The sequence below is a fragment of the Rhincodon typus genome, unplaced genomic scaffold (genome assembly GCF_021869965.1).
Source record: "Rhincodon typus isolate 14 unplaced genomic scaffold, sRhiTyp1.1 hic_rhity00001233, whole genome shotgun sequence".
NCBI classification, from domain to species: Eukaryota; Metazoa; Chordata; class Chondrichthyes; order Orectolobiformes; family Rhincodontidae; genus Rhincodon; species Rhincodon typus.
The window spans coordinates 802-17,713 of NW_025966871.1; the positions used below are offsets into that span (position 1 = coordinate 802).

The following is a 16,912-nucleotide window of genomic DNA, read 5'->3' on the forward strand; positions in this document are numbered from 1 at the left end:
GCAACTTAAAGATCGCAACCTGGCCCTCTGGTCAATTTCAATTTAGGTAGATTTATCATCAAATTTATTTGCAATAGTCTCTGTACCAGATTTCTGCTTAATATGGTACAGGAATAAAAACTAGTTATAAATGATTGAATAATGCCGATGAACAAGTTTGCAATTTCTATTTGTGATTAAAGTATGCAGTGAGCCACTATATCTTGCTTGCAGATTGGTGAAGATTTGCGACAAGACATGCTTGCCCTGCAAATGATCAAAATTATGGACAAAATCTGGCTTCAGGAAGGGTTGGACTTGCGCATGGTCATCTTCAAATGTATCTCCACAGGAAAGGATAGAGGTATGTTGCGCTTGACCGTGCAGTTACTATTGATGTCAATGTAAGCTTTCAAAACAATGTCATACACTGCATATATCTTGCACTGGATTTAATAAAAACCCACTTTTATCACCCCTAAATATAACTGAGACACTGAATAAACTCCTCCTTGCAGGGCTGAAGAAATAAACATTGCATATTAATGTAAATCTAAAAACGCCTACTATTCTGGAAAGTATAAGGCCAGGTTTTGGAAATTTTGTCATGTAATTACTATTCACTTTAGGCAATGTGTAATGGTGTATCAAATGAATGCCGCTTGTAGAAATGCACATTTTTTTTGTTGGGTCACTTCCCATAAGCCACTAAACTTCTTATCTCTATTACAATTGAATTTGTTAGAAGGGATTGAAACATTACAGTGACTTGATTGAAACTGAAATAAAATTATGCCACTTTTTTTTCAATATGGAAACTTTTTGTTTTCTTTCCCTTCAAGCTTGAAGGATTGTACAAATGTCTTACTTCCCCTAAATCCTGAGCCTTGTGCAACGTTATCCAATTCTCAAAAGGCAAAATGTATAAATTAGAGAAGTTTAAAATTGCTGATTCAGCTGGCAGTCAGTTAAGTGAGGCCTTGCTAAAGTATGAAAAATGCTTAAATGTATATTAGACATTGCAATTAGAAAATGTAGATGGACAATTGTTTCCTTTTTTAAAAAAAAAAACGATTATTGAGGAAAATCTTTAGGTGTAGACATTGGGCATAATTTCATGGTCAGATGAAAAGTGACATAAATTGAGGTTTTTCATGATTTTTTTAAATAGCAAACTGAAGGAGGATGAGCTGAGATAATCTAAAAAATTCGTTTCTCATCTTGACTATTACCTTCTGTTAATGTCACTTTATCTCTAGGTATGGTTGAACTTGTACCAGCTTCAGAAACACTGAGAAAAATCCAAGTTGAATATGGAGTGACTGGCTCATTCAAGGACAAACCACTAGCTGAATGGCTCAGGAAGTACAATGCCACTGAAGAAGAATATGAGAAGGTGAAGCGTTACTTGGGAAGCTTAATTACTTCCACCTGGTTTATATTTGTTTTTATTTTTGTTCAGTGCTCAACATTTTTTGGGGGGGAGAAATAATCTCAAGTTATTTCAAACAGTTGCATTCTTTAAAATTTAGTTGATGAAAGCAGCAGCTATCCTAAAGCAGCAATGAGGAAAATTTACCAGTTAATCGGTCTCTGGTTGTGTTGTTTGAAGAGAAACCTCAAATTATTGTTTTGATGGTAATTCCTTCAGAAATGCCAGATGATTGCCAAATAAAAAAAAAATGAAAGAACTGCAGATGCTGTAAGTCAGGAACAAAAACAAAGTTGTTGGAAAAGCTCAACAGGCCAGATGATTGCCATGTTGACTCTGACCTCAAGTATAGCACTCTAACAATGCAGTGCTTAATATTGAGTAATGTTGGATTTAGTTTGGTTACTCAATTGAATATTCTCCAGGGTGTGGAGAGATCTACCAGATGGCAAAGTATTGGTCTCCCTGTTCTGTTCCAGCAGTGTGCCTTAAGTCTGATGTTACCACTTATTGCAGTCACTAGTAATTGTGCACTAGTCCTAACTGAGATTTCATTTTTGTGGTGTCATAGGACTACTACTCATAGTCAAACCAAAATTATGAGCAGACTGCTGCTGGAAATTTCATGTACAGTAGGGGCAAGAAAAACAAATTTGATACTTGAAGGTTTGTGAGAATTGAATGGATTTTGGCCTGATCTCACCTAGGTCCATGAGCATTGTTACTGTTGTGATATGTGCCCCACTAATTACAAAAAAATCAGATATTATGGTCAGAAGACTTGAGCTACAACTTAAGGTTTGTGAATTTTTCAGCACGTATATAATTCTGAAAATTAACTTTCTGAAACCCTCGACTCTACAGGCATCTGAAAATTTCATTTATTCATGTGCGGGCTGCTGCGTTGCGACCTATATACTGGGAATATGTGATCGTCATAATGACAACATCATGCTCAGGTCAACTGGCCACATGTTCCATATAGATTTTGGGAAGTTTCTCGGACATGCACAAATGTTTGGAACTTTTAGAAGGTGAATTTGTTTTTATTTTTTTAATTTAATTTTCTATTTCCCAGTTTAGAATTTTGAACTATTTCACAAAAATCATTGTCTACACTTGTGCAATATAACAGGAATTAATGACTCATAAATGGAATTGAGCAGAAACGGTTGTGCTATAGAATCTATCACTTTATCAGTGGTGTGTAATTTATAGAAGAAATGGCATTTGTATTAGCAATTCCCATTTTAAATATATCTTCACTAGCGTATTTTGCGTGTGAGTAAAGCCAAATTGTTAAAGATTAGGTTTTGCGCTCTCTAGAGGTCAAATAAATGATGCGCATAATTTTTTTGAAGGTTTTTATTGCCGCCTTAAAATTTGTATTTTCTAATCTTTGCCAACATGATGTACAAACAATTCAAAGATGAATTATACCTTTTTATAGGCACCCCAGTACTAGCATCTAACACTGCTGAGTCTGCTAACAAGCTGTCCTTGTGATTTACGAGAATTAATATTGTGATACAGCCCAATCTGGTCTGTGGCTTCAGCTATGGTTTGAGCTGAATTATCTTATTAACTGGGTCACTGGATAGAGCTGGTACAAATCTTTTCTTTTTCCACATCTGATAATGGGGTTAGAGGGTTGGATTTGGATAGAAGTATAAATCAATCCAGGTTTCTCCTTCTAATCAACAGTGAGTGCTGTATAAACTGCACATGTGAGTCTTTAAGGTAAGATCTGGCTTGCCTTGATTTATTTTATCCTAGTCAGCATGACAATGTTATGGAAAAATGCAATGTTTTGGGATATTTTGAGTAGGGGTGCAATCTTATTTTTTTTTTAATCTTTCTTTCAGAGATCGAGCTCCATTTGTACTGACCTCCGACATGGCTTATGTGATTAATGGTGGGGAGAAACCAACCAGCCGATTTCAGTTATTTGTAGATTTGTGCTGTCAGTCCTACAATCTCATTCGCAAGCATGCCAACCACTTCCTCAATCTCCTATCACTGGTAACTAATAACTTTTACTTGGATATCCTTGAATAACTGTGTAAGCACTGCCCAAACGATGAATGAGAGAGCAGTCAGCTTAAGTTGAACAGTTAATACAAAATGCTTGAAGCACAGCAGATCAGGGATGGTATAGTGGCTCAGTGGTTAGTACTGATGTCTCTGTGCCAGGGACCCAGGTTCAGTCCCAGCCTTGGGCTACTGTCTGTGTGAAGTTCCTCCCACAGTCCAAAGATGTGCAGGTTAGGTAGATTGGCTAAGCTAAATTGGCCATAATGTTCAGGGATGTGTATGTTAGGTAGATTAGCCGTGGGAATGGGTACAAGGATTGGGGCGGGGGGGGGGGGGGGAGGGGGGGGGGCTGGGGGGGGTGCAAGTGGAGGAGTCTGGGTAGGATGCTCTTCAGAGAGTCGGTGTGGACTTGTTGGGCTGAATGGCCTGTTTCCACACTGTAGGGATTCTATGATTCTGTTTCTATGATCAGTTGGTGTTCTGTTCTTAAAACACTAATTCATAATTTTGGCTGCATACTCCATTAAATAACAGGTAAGCTAGCTCCTTAATGGTGTTTAAGAAGATTTGGGATGGTTAAAACTTCAAGTCTTTGCTTACATTTTAGATATCTGTACAAGCTTTGGCCATATGATTTTTAATGCCATACTTTTCTAAAGATCTGTTATCTGAGTTCTGTTTTGAAACTTTATTGCCATAACCAATAAAAAGTATGGTTAGAGAAAAGAAATAGAAAGATTTAATTTAAAAATTTTCAAAGAACTCTACTCTGCCTTTTCCTTTTCCTATATGCCTAGTAAAGATTTTGAATGCCTCCATGGTTTCATATTTTTCTGTTAGACCAATCTCCATGTTGACATCTGGTGATTTTTTGTTTTTTAAATTCAAAGAGTAGTGAAAATACTTCCTGATTTATCATGTCACCTTATCTTTTACAGATGCTGTCCTCTGGATTACCAGAACTTACTTCTGTGCAGGATCTGAAGTATGTCCAAGATGCTCTGCAGCCACAGACTACTGATGCTGAAGCTACAATCTTCTTCACTAGGTAAGTTGAATCACAAATGAATGATACAAATTGTGAAATATTGAGGTAGAAACGACTACGTAAGGAATGTTCTGCTCCTATGATGCTGCTTGGCCTGCTGTGTTCATCCAGCCCTGCACCTTGTTGTCTCACATAAGGAATGTTGTACATTGAGAACTACTGAAATCCTATCAATACATCCATGTAAGATGGACTGAAACTTGAGTTTCACAACTTGGAAAACACAAATGACTATCATTTTCTTATTTGTTTCTCCGGATGTGGGTGTCACCGGCCAGGCCAACATTTGTCACCCATTCCTAGTTATCCTTGACAGTGATTGTGGGTGACTTTATGCTGCTCCTGCTGCTGTTGAATGCTTGCAAGAGTGATCCTCCAGCAGGTCACCTTTTTGGAGTTGTGCTGTCGGCTCCATGAATGACGCTAGGATATTGTAAGCCCATACCAATACGATTTTTATTAGTTCTTGCAACCTGAATTAAAATGGATGCAATTTGATGCCATTTTTGTTTCTTTTCCACTTTAGGTTGATAGAATCCAGCTTGGGCAGCATGGCTACAAAATTTAATTTTCTGATTCACAATTTGGCACAGCTACGGTTTTCAGGTTTACCTTCCAATGAACAAGCTATGCTTTCATTCTCTCCTAAAACCTATTCTCTAAAGCAAGATGGGCGAATCAAAGAAGTGACTATTTACACCTACCAGAAGAGGTATAACCCAGACAAATACTATGTAAGTACAAGGCAGTTTTTGCAGTGCAATAAATGAGTTATAGATTTCACTCATCAATGTACCATGTGTCAGATTTTAAACCAAGGGAAATACTAAACAGTGAGTGGCTAACAAACTTGGTGATTTGCAGGTAGAAATCAATCATTCTATATGAGTCATGCACATTTCATCACTTTTCACTTGTGCAAAATAAACAGTTTGTAGTTTTTTTTTCTTGATCAAGGCTTGAATGCTGGAAGCAAATCTTGAACTCCATTTCTTTTCATTAATTGACAAGATGTTGATGTTGCTGGATACGCCAGTATTTATTGCTTGTTCCCAGTTGCCCTTGAGAATGAGGCAAGCTGGTGCCTTGAACTGCTGCAGACCAGGCAACCAGGAAAGATGGTAGGGATACTCTTCAGTTGAGGCAAGGAGGGCATTCCAGGAATTTGACCCAGTGATAGTGAATGAAGGGCAACTCCAGGCAGAGGGCTGTTGAGGCTGGGCCATTAATTATATTCAAGGCTGAGATAGACAGATTTTTAATCAATAAGGGATATAGGGAAAAGGTAGGAAAGTGGAGTTGAAGGTGATCAGATCAGACATGATCTCATTGAATGGTGGAGCAGATTTGATGGGCTGAATGGTCAACTGTTTCTGTGCCATATGGACTCCCAATAGATCATAGTCAGAAAGATGTGTGACTTGGAGGATTTCTTGCAGTTAGTGGTATTCAGATGCATCTGCCCTTTTCCTTCTAGGTGACGCAATTTTAACTCTTTATTTTTTTTTTAAGTGAACAGGTCATGTGTTGGGTTGTGCCCCACAAACAAATGGGTCATTTTCAATACTCAGGTGTATGAATTCACTAGGATCATAGTGAAGATTCTATTGTTAAAGCTTTTTTCATCCAAGGAAGTGAAAGATTATTATGGATTTGATTGCTGCTTTCAAGTAATTTGCCTATGAAAAGTACAGATATGTTGATTTTTGGTTTGATCAGATTTTCTTCTGATACTGACCCTTGGGCTGTCTGGATTCACTCTCAATGCCTTGCTATTTGGCTAGGTATGCTTTTGCCCATAACCATGTCTCCAGCATATTTTTGTAAACTTGTGTTTTTATAGTGTCTTTTGCAGATAAACAGATGCCTCAATGTTTCTTGGCTAACAAAATACTTGCGTAGTGTAGTCACTATTGAATATATGACAGCCAATTTGCTTCCAGCAAGTTCCTACAATACAATAATTTATTTTTGTGTTCACGATTGAAAGATGATGATTGTCAATGTCTTCAGGGATAAGATTCCTGCTCTTTTTGTTGAAGTAGGTGCCATGTGATCTGTTGCATTCACCTAAGCAGAAGAGCTCTGTTTAAAACCTCATCCAGATCCCTTGCCTCTGACAGTTCCCTCCATACTTCTGGAGAATCATCCTTGATGTGAGAGTGCTAATGAATCAGTTATGGCTGACATTATTTTCAGGAGATGGTTGATCAAACATAATATTTTGTGTTACTTAGGTTGTTGTTTTGAAATGCTTAATGGCTTTCATTCTTACCCACAGATATATGTGGTGAGAGTATTACGGGAAGGGCAGATTGCTCCAGCGTTTATCTTCAGAACGTTTGATGAATTCCAGGAGCTCCATAACAAACTGGGCATCCTTTTCCCCCTTTGGAAACTTCCAGGGTAGGTTATATTTTTAAGGAAATTGCTCATTAATTCATGATTTAATTCCCTGTTGTTCTGAGCAATTGAGACAAGCCTTTGTTTCTCCAGCTTTCCCAACAAAGTGGTCCTTGGACGAACACACATTAAGGACGTGGCCTCCAAGCGGAAGGTAGAGCTCAACAATTACGTCCAGTGTCTGATGAATGGTTCAGCGGAAGTAGCTGAGGTAAGAATTGAGTGGAATTAGGAAGAAAATTAAGACTGTCAGGTCACAAAGCTTGTCCTGTATTGGAGCTGGTAAAAGTAAATAGTTGATAGAAAAAAGCATTTTTCTTTATCAGTTTTCGTTATCAATCTCTGAGGTGGATTAGGCCAGTGCGATGAAATACATGGATAGTGGTTCTCTCCCACAATACCCTGCATGACATTGCAAACCCAACCTCCAAGATATGTGAGGCCTGCTTTGTGTATTGACTTAGCCTGTGATCAGCTGTGTGCCACAAAGATCGTTTCTGAGCGCGCTGTTGTTGGTCATTTATACAAACGATGTGGATGAGAATATAAAAGGTATGGTTAGTAAGTTTATGGTCAAGACCAAAACTGGTGTAGGGGATAGTGAGGAGTACAATGGAATCTTAATCTACTGGGCCAGTGGGGCAAGAAATGGCAGATGGAGTTTGGTTCAGGTAAATGCGAGGTGTTGCATTTTGTTAAGACAAACCAAGGCAGGACTTGGTAGGGCCCTGGGGAGTGTTGTTAAACAGAGACCAAGGGATGCAAGTACACTGCTCCTTGAAAGTAGCATCACAGATAGACAGGGTAGTGAAGAAGGCATTTGGCACACTTGCCTTCATTGGCCAGACATTGGTGAGACCACTTTTTTGGAATACTGCTTCAATTGTGGTCACCTCACTAAAGGAAGGATGTTATTAAACTGAAAAAAGAGATTTACAAGGAAGTTACTGAGCCTAGAAGGCTTAAGTTATAAGGAGAGGCATGATACGGTGGGGACATCTTTTCCTTGATTGTAGGAAGCTGAGAGGTGACCGTTATTGCAGTTTATAAAATCACGAGGGGCATAGATAAAGTGAATAGCAAAGATTCCGTCCCCCCCCCCAACCAAAGTGGGGTTGTCCAAAACTAGAGGGCATAGGTTTAAGGTGAGAGGGGAAAGATTTAAAAGGGACCTGCGGATCAACTTTTCCACAAGAGGGTGGTGTGTGAATGGCATGAGCTGCCAGGCTAGGTACAGTTACAATATTTAAAAGACATTTTGGACAGCAAATGGGACTAGTTCAGTTTAGGAAACGTGGCGGGCTGAAGGGCCTGTTTCCATGCTGTGTGCCTCCATGACCCTATGACTGTAGTTGATTAAAGCACTGCTGGATCACCTGAGGCTGGTGTAATGAATCCAAAGAACAGAAAAATAAAAAAAAAACTTGCATTCGGTTAGGGAGGAATGGCTGGAAGTACAGAATCCTAACTGTTCACAATTCAAGTTGACTGTGTGTGTGTGTCTTTCCCTTCTCTCTCTTTCTGTCTTTCTCTCTTTTTCTCTCCTTCTTTCCTTCTTTCTCTCTCTCTTTCCCTCGTGCGCTCTCTCTCTCTGTTTTTCTCTCTCTTCCCCCCCGCCCCCCACTTCAGTTCCCATCACGGGTGCACACTCTGCAGAGCAAAAGCTGAAATCTTAAAAATATGTTTTGTTTCTGCCCTCAGTGCGATCTCATCTACACCTTCTTCCACCCACTAAGCCGTGATGAGAAGGCTGAAGGAATTGATGGAATCGTCAAACCCACTGGTAATGCAAGTATAGTTTTGCTGATAAGATGCTTGCACCTTGTTGTTGTACTGTATTGTGGTTATGCCACCTTTGGTGATGCAATGTTTACCAAGTTGGAATATCAGAACTTGCTTCAACATGCAAGTCTTCTGCATTTTTATAAAACATAAATTCCATATACATTGTTACAGTGTTATGACCTGTTAAACAAATATTGATGTGTTCAGAAATCCCACGTGATAGCAGATAGGACATGCTGCAAGTTTACATGATTTCCTTAACTTGAAGCATCTGGCAAAATACTGTCAAACCCATGCCATCCTCATTAATACATTAGAAGCCTAAGCAATGAGTAAACCTAATGTTATTTGGTTAACCTCTAGAAATTTGCTGCAGGTGCAGTATTCCTGGTAATGTGATTGATTTCAGTTCACAAGTCTTTCTGAAAGTAACTTCCACACTGTTGTATTTCTTTTTTCGGTTAAATACGTTGACAGAAAAATAATTTTACTTTAAAAGAATATGAGACGTGATAGATTTGCAAATTTAAGTCGGACAGTTGCTTTAAGCTTTGCTCTTGAATACAAGATTAAATTGCAATGTTAATCCAGTGATTAACAGTCCTATAACTTTTTGATCCAAATGTAAGCATTTTTAGAAGCTGCTCTACAGAATTACCGAGAGTCTCTCTTCAAAGGTCTTGTGAGCAGCCTGTAGTTCCAAATTCATTATTTTTAGTTCATTTTGTCTCCCACGTTTGTCATCTTTGCACATAATCAGAAATAGAGGATTTTGGAGTGCAAAAGTCTCCCCACCCCAAAAGATGGGAAGAGAAAAGAAAGCAAAATTGTTCAGAAAAGCTAGTTGTTTTTATTTCAAACTTAAGGGAACTACTTAACCTTTTGATTTAACTTCCAATAAAATGTAATATGGTAAGTTCTATTGGCTTTGCTTCTATACAAACTGGGAGGCTGTATTTTCCTAATGAGTAGAAGGCAAAAATCTTAAATGTATTTTTCAGCAAAATGCAAGAAAAGAATGAATGCATTTTTGTTTTTTCTTCCTTTTTTGGTTCTTACACCTAATCTATTCACATTTCTCTTGTTGCAACCTAAAGCTTTATTTCCGTGCTGAATGTAAGATTGGACCTCGCCCTTTTGGTACCTGAGTGTAATCACAGTTCACAGCACATGTTCTAAAGGCAATAGCACAAATTAGGGGTGCATTTCATGCAGTACAAGTGACTCTACAGTGTTTCCCCAAACTGACAAAATCTTTTAGGCTGAATGTGTGAAAAATATACTTCACTTGAGCAATATTGACAATCCTATCTTTGTCCAATATCAATGCAAGTACAGTCCAGGACAGTTACTTAATAATCAGGAGCAGGATCATGGCTTTTTTTTTTCTCATCCAACTTTTTCTGTTCTAAGTTAATGTCACTGGACTCTGAAATGTTAACACTGTTTTCTGTCCACAGATACCACCTGACCTGTTGAGTTTCTCCAGCAATTTTGGACCACCAGCATTCGCAGTTCTTTGTTTCTCGCTCTCATGCTGGCTCTCTCGCTCACACTCACTTGTGAAGCTCTGTTTGTAACTGCTTTGAGCCCCATAAACTGTTTGTCAAAAGGAGATTTTGTTTTCAGTTGAAATGTTTTTAATTGAAAATTTGACTCTCGTTATGTAGACAATCCTGATTGAAGATATTGTTTCATGATTCATCGCTTTGCATATTATATTGGTGTCTCTCCTATGTATAATTTGCATTTTCTTTACATTATATCTCTTTAGAAATTGTTTTGCCAACTCCCAATACGGGTCAAGTGGGAGGAGAAGTTAAGCTGTCAATCTCATACAGAAACAATACACTGTTCATTATGGTAATGCACATCAGAGACTTGGTAAGTACAGGTTGTGCTCTTTTGAGCACTAGGGTGCTATCAAACCATTCCCCTTTACATATTTCCTCCCCTGCAAGGGACTCAATTAGATAATGGTGGAACACACACATGCTGTCTGTCCCATGTATTCACCCTTTATATTCCTTGTGCAGTCTTATTTTCCCTCCCCTCATATGCACTTGTGTACACTATTTTCATTCAGTCAACTCCCATTTGTTTTGCATTCACCCTGTTCATTCTACAGATTGTACTTCCCTAATCTAGCACACTGGTCTGGAATCCTCAGCAGTCCAGTTCCTGTAATACAGTTCCAGTTTTGGTTTTGAACTGTACAGTTGTTGTTTAGGTCACCAAGGTCATGGTTTGCATTCATTTTGTTTTAGTGAAATGCTGTTTTCTTTCCCACTCTTAATTCAGGTTGTGTTTGTTGAATGCTTCAGTTAGAAAACATGTATTCGCTGCTCACTGTTGGGTGAGGAAGACAAATAAAAATTAAATGCACAGGAACAAATGCCTCTGGTGCACAGGTGAAACAAAATGGATTTTGATGCAAGGAAATTTGAATTGAATCTAATAACAATGTAGCAAGATTGTACAACATGCTGCTCAATGTTTTTAAAACATGCTTAAAAACCTCCATGTTGACCCTGACACATGACCTCCCATGGTACGGTAAACATGCAGCCTCAAGGCTGCTGGATTATGGAAGTTCATCCTCTATTTCTTCTTTGCTGCACTGAACATAATTATTCTTGGTTTCTGCCTATCCCTACCTTTTTTGAACTGTTTTAAAATCACAAACCTTGGTGGTCATTTTGCAGTATGCAATGTTGAAATCTTCAGTGAGCATGTAACTTGCAGTGACTGACAAAAGATTTAATACTTTCTATGGTGTCAACTTTTGGTTAGCAATCTCATTTTTGACTTCAGGTCACGGAAGATGGAGCAGACCCAAACCCTTACGTAAAAACATATTTGCTTCCTGATCCACATAAAATAACCAAGCATAAAACCAAGGTATCAAGGAAAACTCAAAACCCAACTTACAATGAAATGGTAAGCATTAGCATTTAGTATCCTGGTCTTTTCTGCAGTTTTAAGTTTTTTTTTATTAAAAATCTTGTATAACTTTGAAAGTTTGCTTTCTTGATCTTTTTGAATGAATGGATGGCTTGAAGCTGGCAGATTAAACTATTTCTAATTCCTACTACAGTTTTAAACCTGTTTGTAAAGGAACGTAAGAATATTGCCTAATCTAAGCAAATAATTTAGTCTGAGGTGCCACCTTGTGATTGTCTATGCTTACTACTGGCAATGTGATTTGCTGTCCAGGGTCACTGATTTGGATCCTATTTGTTCAGACAAAAAATGCTAACTTCGTGACAATTGAAAATCTTTTACGGGAACAGATCATTTACTTTTAAAATTATGAATTTTGTGGGTGATTTCACTGTCCCTGCATATGGGGCAAGACTTCTCTTTGAAGCAGCAATGCTGTTGTTGCTTTGACGCCTCTGAATAGTAGAAGATCCATTTTCAGATTTTGTCGACTGGCAGTTGCAATCTGCCCAAGCTAGGACTTTGACACTGACACAGCATCCTGTTTACTGAAGGAAAAAAAATTCCTTCTCAGGATGAAGGCATTGCAAGTAATGTTGGCATTTCTGCCTATTTTTAGTTGCCCTTTGAGAACATGATGCAGTTAATTAAACAGCCGAGGGAAGTCACATTATTAAAACGGTTGAATTTTTTGTGAGCAATTATTGCATTACTTCATGATCACTTTTATTGGTACCAGCTTTTTAATTTCTAGATCTCTTAAATTTTTTTTTTTATTTGCCAAAGTTAAAGTCAGAACAACATTAATGATGTAGCTTTATACAATGCTCTCAATCTCTTATTTCTTAAACAATCTTGCCAACTGTCAGCTTTAGTAACACCTTGAATAGAAGTAGATCCCAGACTTCAACTCTGAGGGGCTTGTACTGTCAAGAGTTACAGCTCCCACTGAAACAGAAAATCCAATTACACATCTTTTTCTTGATCCCTAAATGCTCCTTGAGTGAAGAGAGGGGAGTTGGGGCAAGTTGTATTTTAATGCTAATAAGGCATAGCACAAGTCTGTAGAAACAAAGCTAATGTGTCATTGGTATGTCTGGCTATGGGTTGGACTATTGTCATAGAGCATTTGTAAATAAACTTTTCATGCAATTAGCCTACATCTACATTAGGACCACTGGACAAACTATCGTGAAAAATGCCTAGCATAAGGAAAGAGCTGTATGCAGTATCAAAATTCCTGAAGCTGTCTTGTGACATACTTGTAGTACCAAAATATCCTTTTGGTTCACTTGAAATATTTCTAAGTTGTTAATGTGGAATTAGTTGCAGAGTGCAGATGATGAAAGCATTAATCTATGACATCCAATTTCATTCGGTATTTTCTCTCCTCTTTTAGTTGGTGTACAGTGGTTACAGTAAAGAATCGCTTGAACAAAGGAAATTGCAGCTGAGTGTGTTAAGTGCAGAATCGTTGAGAGAGAATGTTTACTTGGGTGGTGTCACATTAACTCTGAAAGAGTTTGATTTGAGCAAAGAAACTGTTAACTGGTACAAACTGACTGCCGTTCCCATTGCGTAAGACCCACTCCTCATTGTGTGGAATCGGAACGTGTGGTAAAGTCTCTCCTGAACTCCTGCAATTTTTTTTTACTTGAAATAAATATGTAACTGTGGGCAATCAGCAAATTACAGCTGATGAACTTCACCAGTGGACCAAACTATTTTGATGAATCACAAATTTGGTTGCATGCACTTAATGTCACCTTCATTTTATATCTATTTTTGAATATTTCTGATTAAACGATGAATGGGACTCTGTGTGCCAAAGTAAAATACTGAAGCACTTCGCTGCTTGTGAGCAAGAAATGGTGCCGTTTACTGTCGCGCTACAAATTCTGTTATTAAAGGTGCTAGGTTCACTGACTTAGTTAAAGGCACATAGAATTCCCTGGGTAAAGCACCAACAAGATTAGCCACTAGGCATTAATTGCCATTATTGCACATTACAGAATTGCTTTAAGTAGATCTGAATACAAAAGGGTGCAAGTAGTAATGACCCTTGAATTTTTTTTGTGTAGTACATGTTTAGAATGAAGATTCAAGTTTTTTTGAAAATACTTTTTCTGTAAACAGTAATTCTTTACTCAGATTGTAATCTCGAAGCAGGTTTTCTTTTAATTGAAATTTCAGTTTTGTACACAGCCACACCACTCTCTCTCTTTTTTGTGCTCTGTGAGTGGAGACTGTTCATTTGTGCTAGTGGTAGTTTATAGGGCAAAAGCATTCATGGCATTGAAGAAGAGCCAGCATTAATAACCACTGCAGATAGACATTAATCCATGCAGGTGCAAAGTGTGTGTGGAAAGATTGCACAAACGTCCACCAATTCACAGGTAGATTTAAATCAGTTATGAGATAGGTGAAGCAACCCAAAAGTGTATTGAAAAGCAAATTTTTGGTTGAAGTTATGATTTCAACTGAAGCTTGTGCTATCATACATTTTAGTGAGTCCAACATTTTTGTTGAAGGATATTGACTTATGAGTGACTTGAGTATTACTGCTAGCAACATTTCAAAGATTTGGGCTACATAAGGAAATGTGGATCTCTCAAAAGTATGTTTTCAAATGTTACTTTGAGCCATTTCTTTTTAAAGTAAAAGTAAAATATAATCAATTAACAAACCAAGTGCTCAGAACCTTAAATATAAAGCTGAATAGTTATAACTGAAAAAACACATCGAAGATTAATTTAAGCGTCTCTCTTTGGTGTGTATACTATATTTTGCTGGAATTCTTCGTTGGCAAAGAAGCATGAAGTGATAATTTAACAAACAAACTACAATATAGAGTGGAGAAAACAAGACTGAAACTTACTCAACACAGTGGCTGGCTGACCTGAGTTTTGGATTGCATTTCACACTTCTGCTATTGCAAATAGCTGCAGGATGGTTAGTCAGCTCCAGATGTGCTGTCAATACGTTGAGTTTTGACTGACAGATATGTTTTGTTTCTAAGAACCAAGAAAGATGTACAGAAATTCTGAGAAACTGACACTTGAAACGTTTGTTTTGCTATTGTACCTTTTTTCTTTAATTTCAGTCCTCTTGCTACTGTTCCAAAAAAAGATTTTTCATTCATACATAGCTATGCAGCAATCCTTAACAACACACTTGCATCTGGAGCAGCAGCAAATGCGAGACTTGTAGCTCTTTGGAAATACAGAATTGTTCATGTTAGAAAACTGGAGGTATTTTGTACTTCTTGACATCGTTGTCGTCTTCTGCAGCATTCAAATCATGTACAATACTGGCAGGCTAAGAGCTTTCTCAGCAATTTGCAAATCATTCTGTGGAGATGTTGTTTCTGCAAACTTGCAGTTGCCATGTGTAACCATGGATGCTTCTGAATAAGACAAATTTGCACAAACTTTACCATGTAGTGTTTTGTTATTTTATATTGTCCTGTTTTAGGTTTGAACTAATGGGTGATGAAATAAAAATCTCTTCAGCTATGCTAATGTTAGAAGTCTGCAGCACTCCATTTTCCCCTGTATCATAAAAATGTAGCATTTAACCGAGCTTAATCTGCATTATGAAAGTGGCATGTCTGTTGTCATTCTTATAAATAGCTAAGTTTATCTAAGGTTCTTCAGGCTGTGGCTTCTAACCATTCAAATTCCGATCTATTGCATGGCCCATTGCAGTTTCCTGTGTATTTAAAATCTAATTTTAAATTGTCTAGCCAAAAAGAAAAACATAGTCATTCCATGGAAAGAATACTACCTTAAAGCTTAGGACAATTGAACTGAAAAAATGTAGATTTAATTTAGTGTGCTAAAGGGTAATTCCAAGTAAAACCTTCCTCTTTTGACAGGAGGAGAAATGGTGAACCATTTTGACAAATACCAACTTGCTAAAATGAAATTTTCCATCCACCTTACTGTTACAATTGAATGTGCAAATAAGTTGCTCATAATATTTCATCTTGCGGGGGGGGGGAGAAATGAAATGTTGCTGCTTTTTTAAATGTAAATACCTTGTATTTTAAAATTCTGAATATTCACTTTGAATAAAGGCTTTAAAAATAACCAATTTAAAATTAATAGTTGACAGTCGGGAAGGTGTTAGCCAGAAGGTAAGATGTTTCAAATGGCTAGCAGAAGGGCAACAGAAGCACCTTCAGAGCAGTTGTGATGAAATGGAGGACATTATATTCACTTTTATACTAGGCTGAATTTAGGACTCTGAGAGAAACTAAATTTTAGCCTTAAAGTATGACTGCCTTTCTGTCTTAATCATGCTATCATTAAAAATTTATATTTGCAGAGGTTACACATTAAATCTTTGCAGATTAGTTCTTAAGTGGGAGACAGTGACATTGTAACAAATGATCAGTGTGGAAGGGAGGATATCACACTATTATGGTAACTGATCATCAGTAAATGTTGTGGCTGTACCAAGTGTGAATATTAGCTGAACATAAGGCGCTGTGGGGAGCAAAAACTGTTGGCTTGACTGATGTACATTGCCCTCAGCTCTTAAGAATCAAATGTACGTCCAAATCATGTTTATCTTTTTACTCAATAAAGATGTACAGTATTTCTGTCTAAATCCTGTCCAATTCCTAATGGACTAAATGTGACTCCATAACTACATTAAATATGTAACTTGTTTTTAATAAAGTCAGTTTCAAAATTACATGATTGTGTGGCTCCTGACTTGGGTTGTATTGTCATAAAATTCATTGAGACTGAAGAGAAACATTTTACTTATGGTTTTTAGCAGTCAGCAGGGAGTCTGAGGGAAAGCAATGCCAGACTTGTTTCAATAAAGAAGTGGTGAATCAGTGGAAGTCAGATACTGAAGGAGTGACGTCACAGGACAGCAGATAAATGAATGTTTGGAAATCCTGGGGTTGTGCATGTAGCTGAAAGAGAAGGCAAGAGTGGAGGTGTGCATGAATGTCAGGGAGTGAAGCTTTAACAGCCAAAAGCAACTGCAACACTGAGTGCTGACTGGTGAGGTTTCTGTTAAAGTAAGTCTTTTTTAATAAGTTTTTTTTTTTATTTTCTCCAAGTTTGAGTATTTGAATTAGTGGCACGACAAAACTTTGGTCCTGTGACAAGTTTTTGGCACAAAAGTGAAATTGGCTGGAAGATCTTGAGCTTTTGGGTTTCAGAGTTTGAGCAGCAGCTGGTATTGCTGATCCTGTGAGACCCACTTAGTGCTTGAGGCTTGGATGGGGTAGAGAAGTAAGGAGCATCCAGAAGGGTTTCTTGAAACAG

At 37.8% G+C, this 16,912-nt stretch overlaps 1 protein-coding gene across 1 annotated transcript; it reads left to right on the forward strand.

Annotated features, from left to right (window-relative positions):
- Positions 1-204: 204 nt before the first annotated feature.
- On the forward strand, positions 205-16,325 carry LOC125481203 (phosphatidylinositol 4-phosphate 3-kinase C2 domain-containing subunit alpha-like). Its single transcript, XM_048592444.1, has 12 exons — positions 205-343; positions 1,239-1,375; positions 2,276-2,445; positions 3,277-3,433; positions 4,384-4,493; positions 5,020-5,227; positions 6,775-6,899; positions 6,990-7,107; positions 8,598-8,679; positions 10,456-10,565; positions 11,496-11,621; positions 13,024-16,325. Exons 1-12 carry the CDS (start codon positions 238-240, stop codon positions 13,204-13,206), a joined length of 1,632 nt encoding a protein of 543 aa, XP_048448401.1. The 5' UTR covers positions 205-237; the 3' UTR covers positions 13,207-16,325.
- The last annotated feature ends 587 nt before the right edge of the window (positions 16,326-16,912 follow it).

Bases quoted from the DNA above. Each gene is read 5' to 3' on its own strand.
- LOC125481203 (XM_048592444.1), top strand. From the start codon at position 238: ATGCTTGCCCTGCAAATGATCAAAATTATGGACAAAATCTGGCTTCAG. The intron at 3,434-4,383 runs GTAACTAATAAC...TATCTTTTACAG, and splicing joins TCCTCAATCTCCTATCACTG to ATGCTGTCCTCTGGATTACC. The intron at 7,108-8,597 runs GTAAGAATTGAG...TTCTGCCCTCAG, and splicing joins GTTCAGCGGAAGTAGCTGAG to TGCGATCTCATCTACACCTT.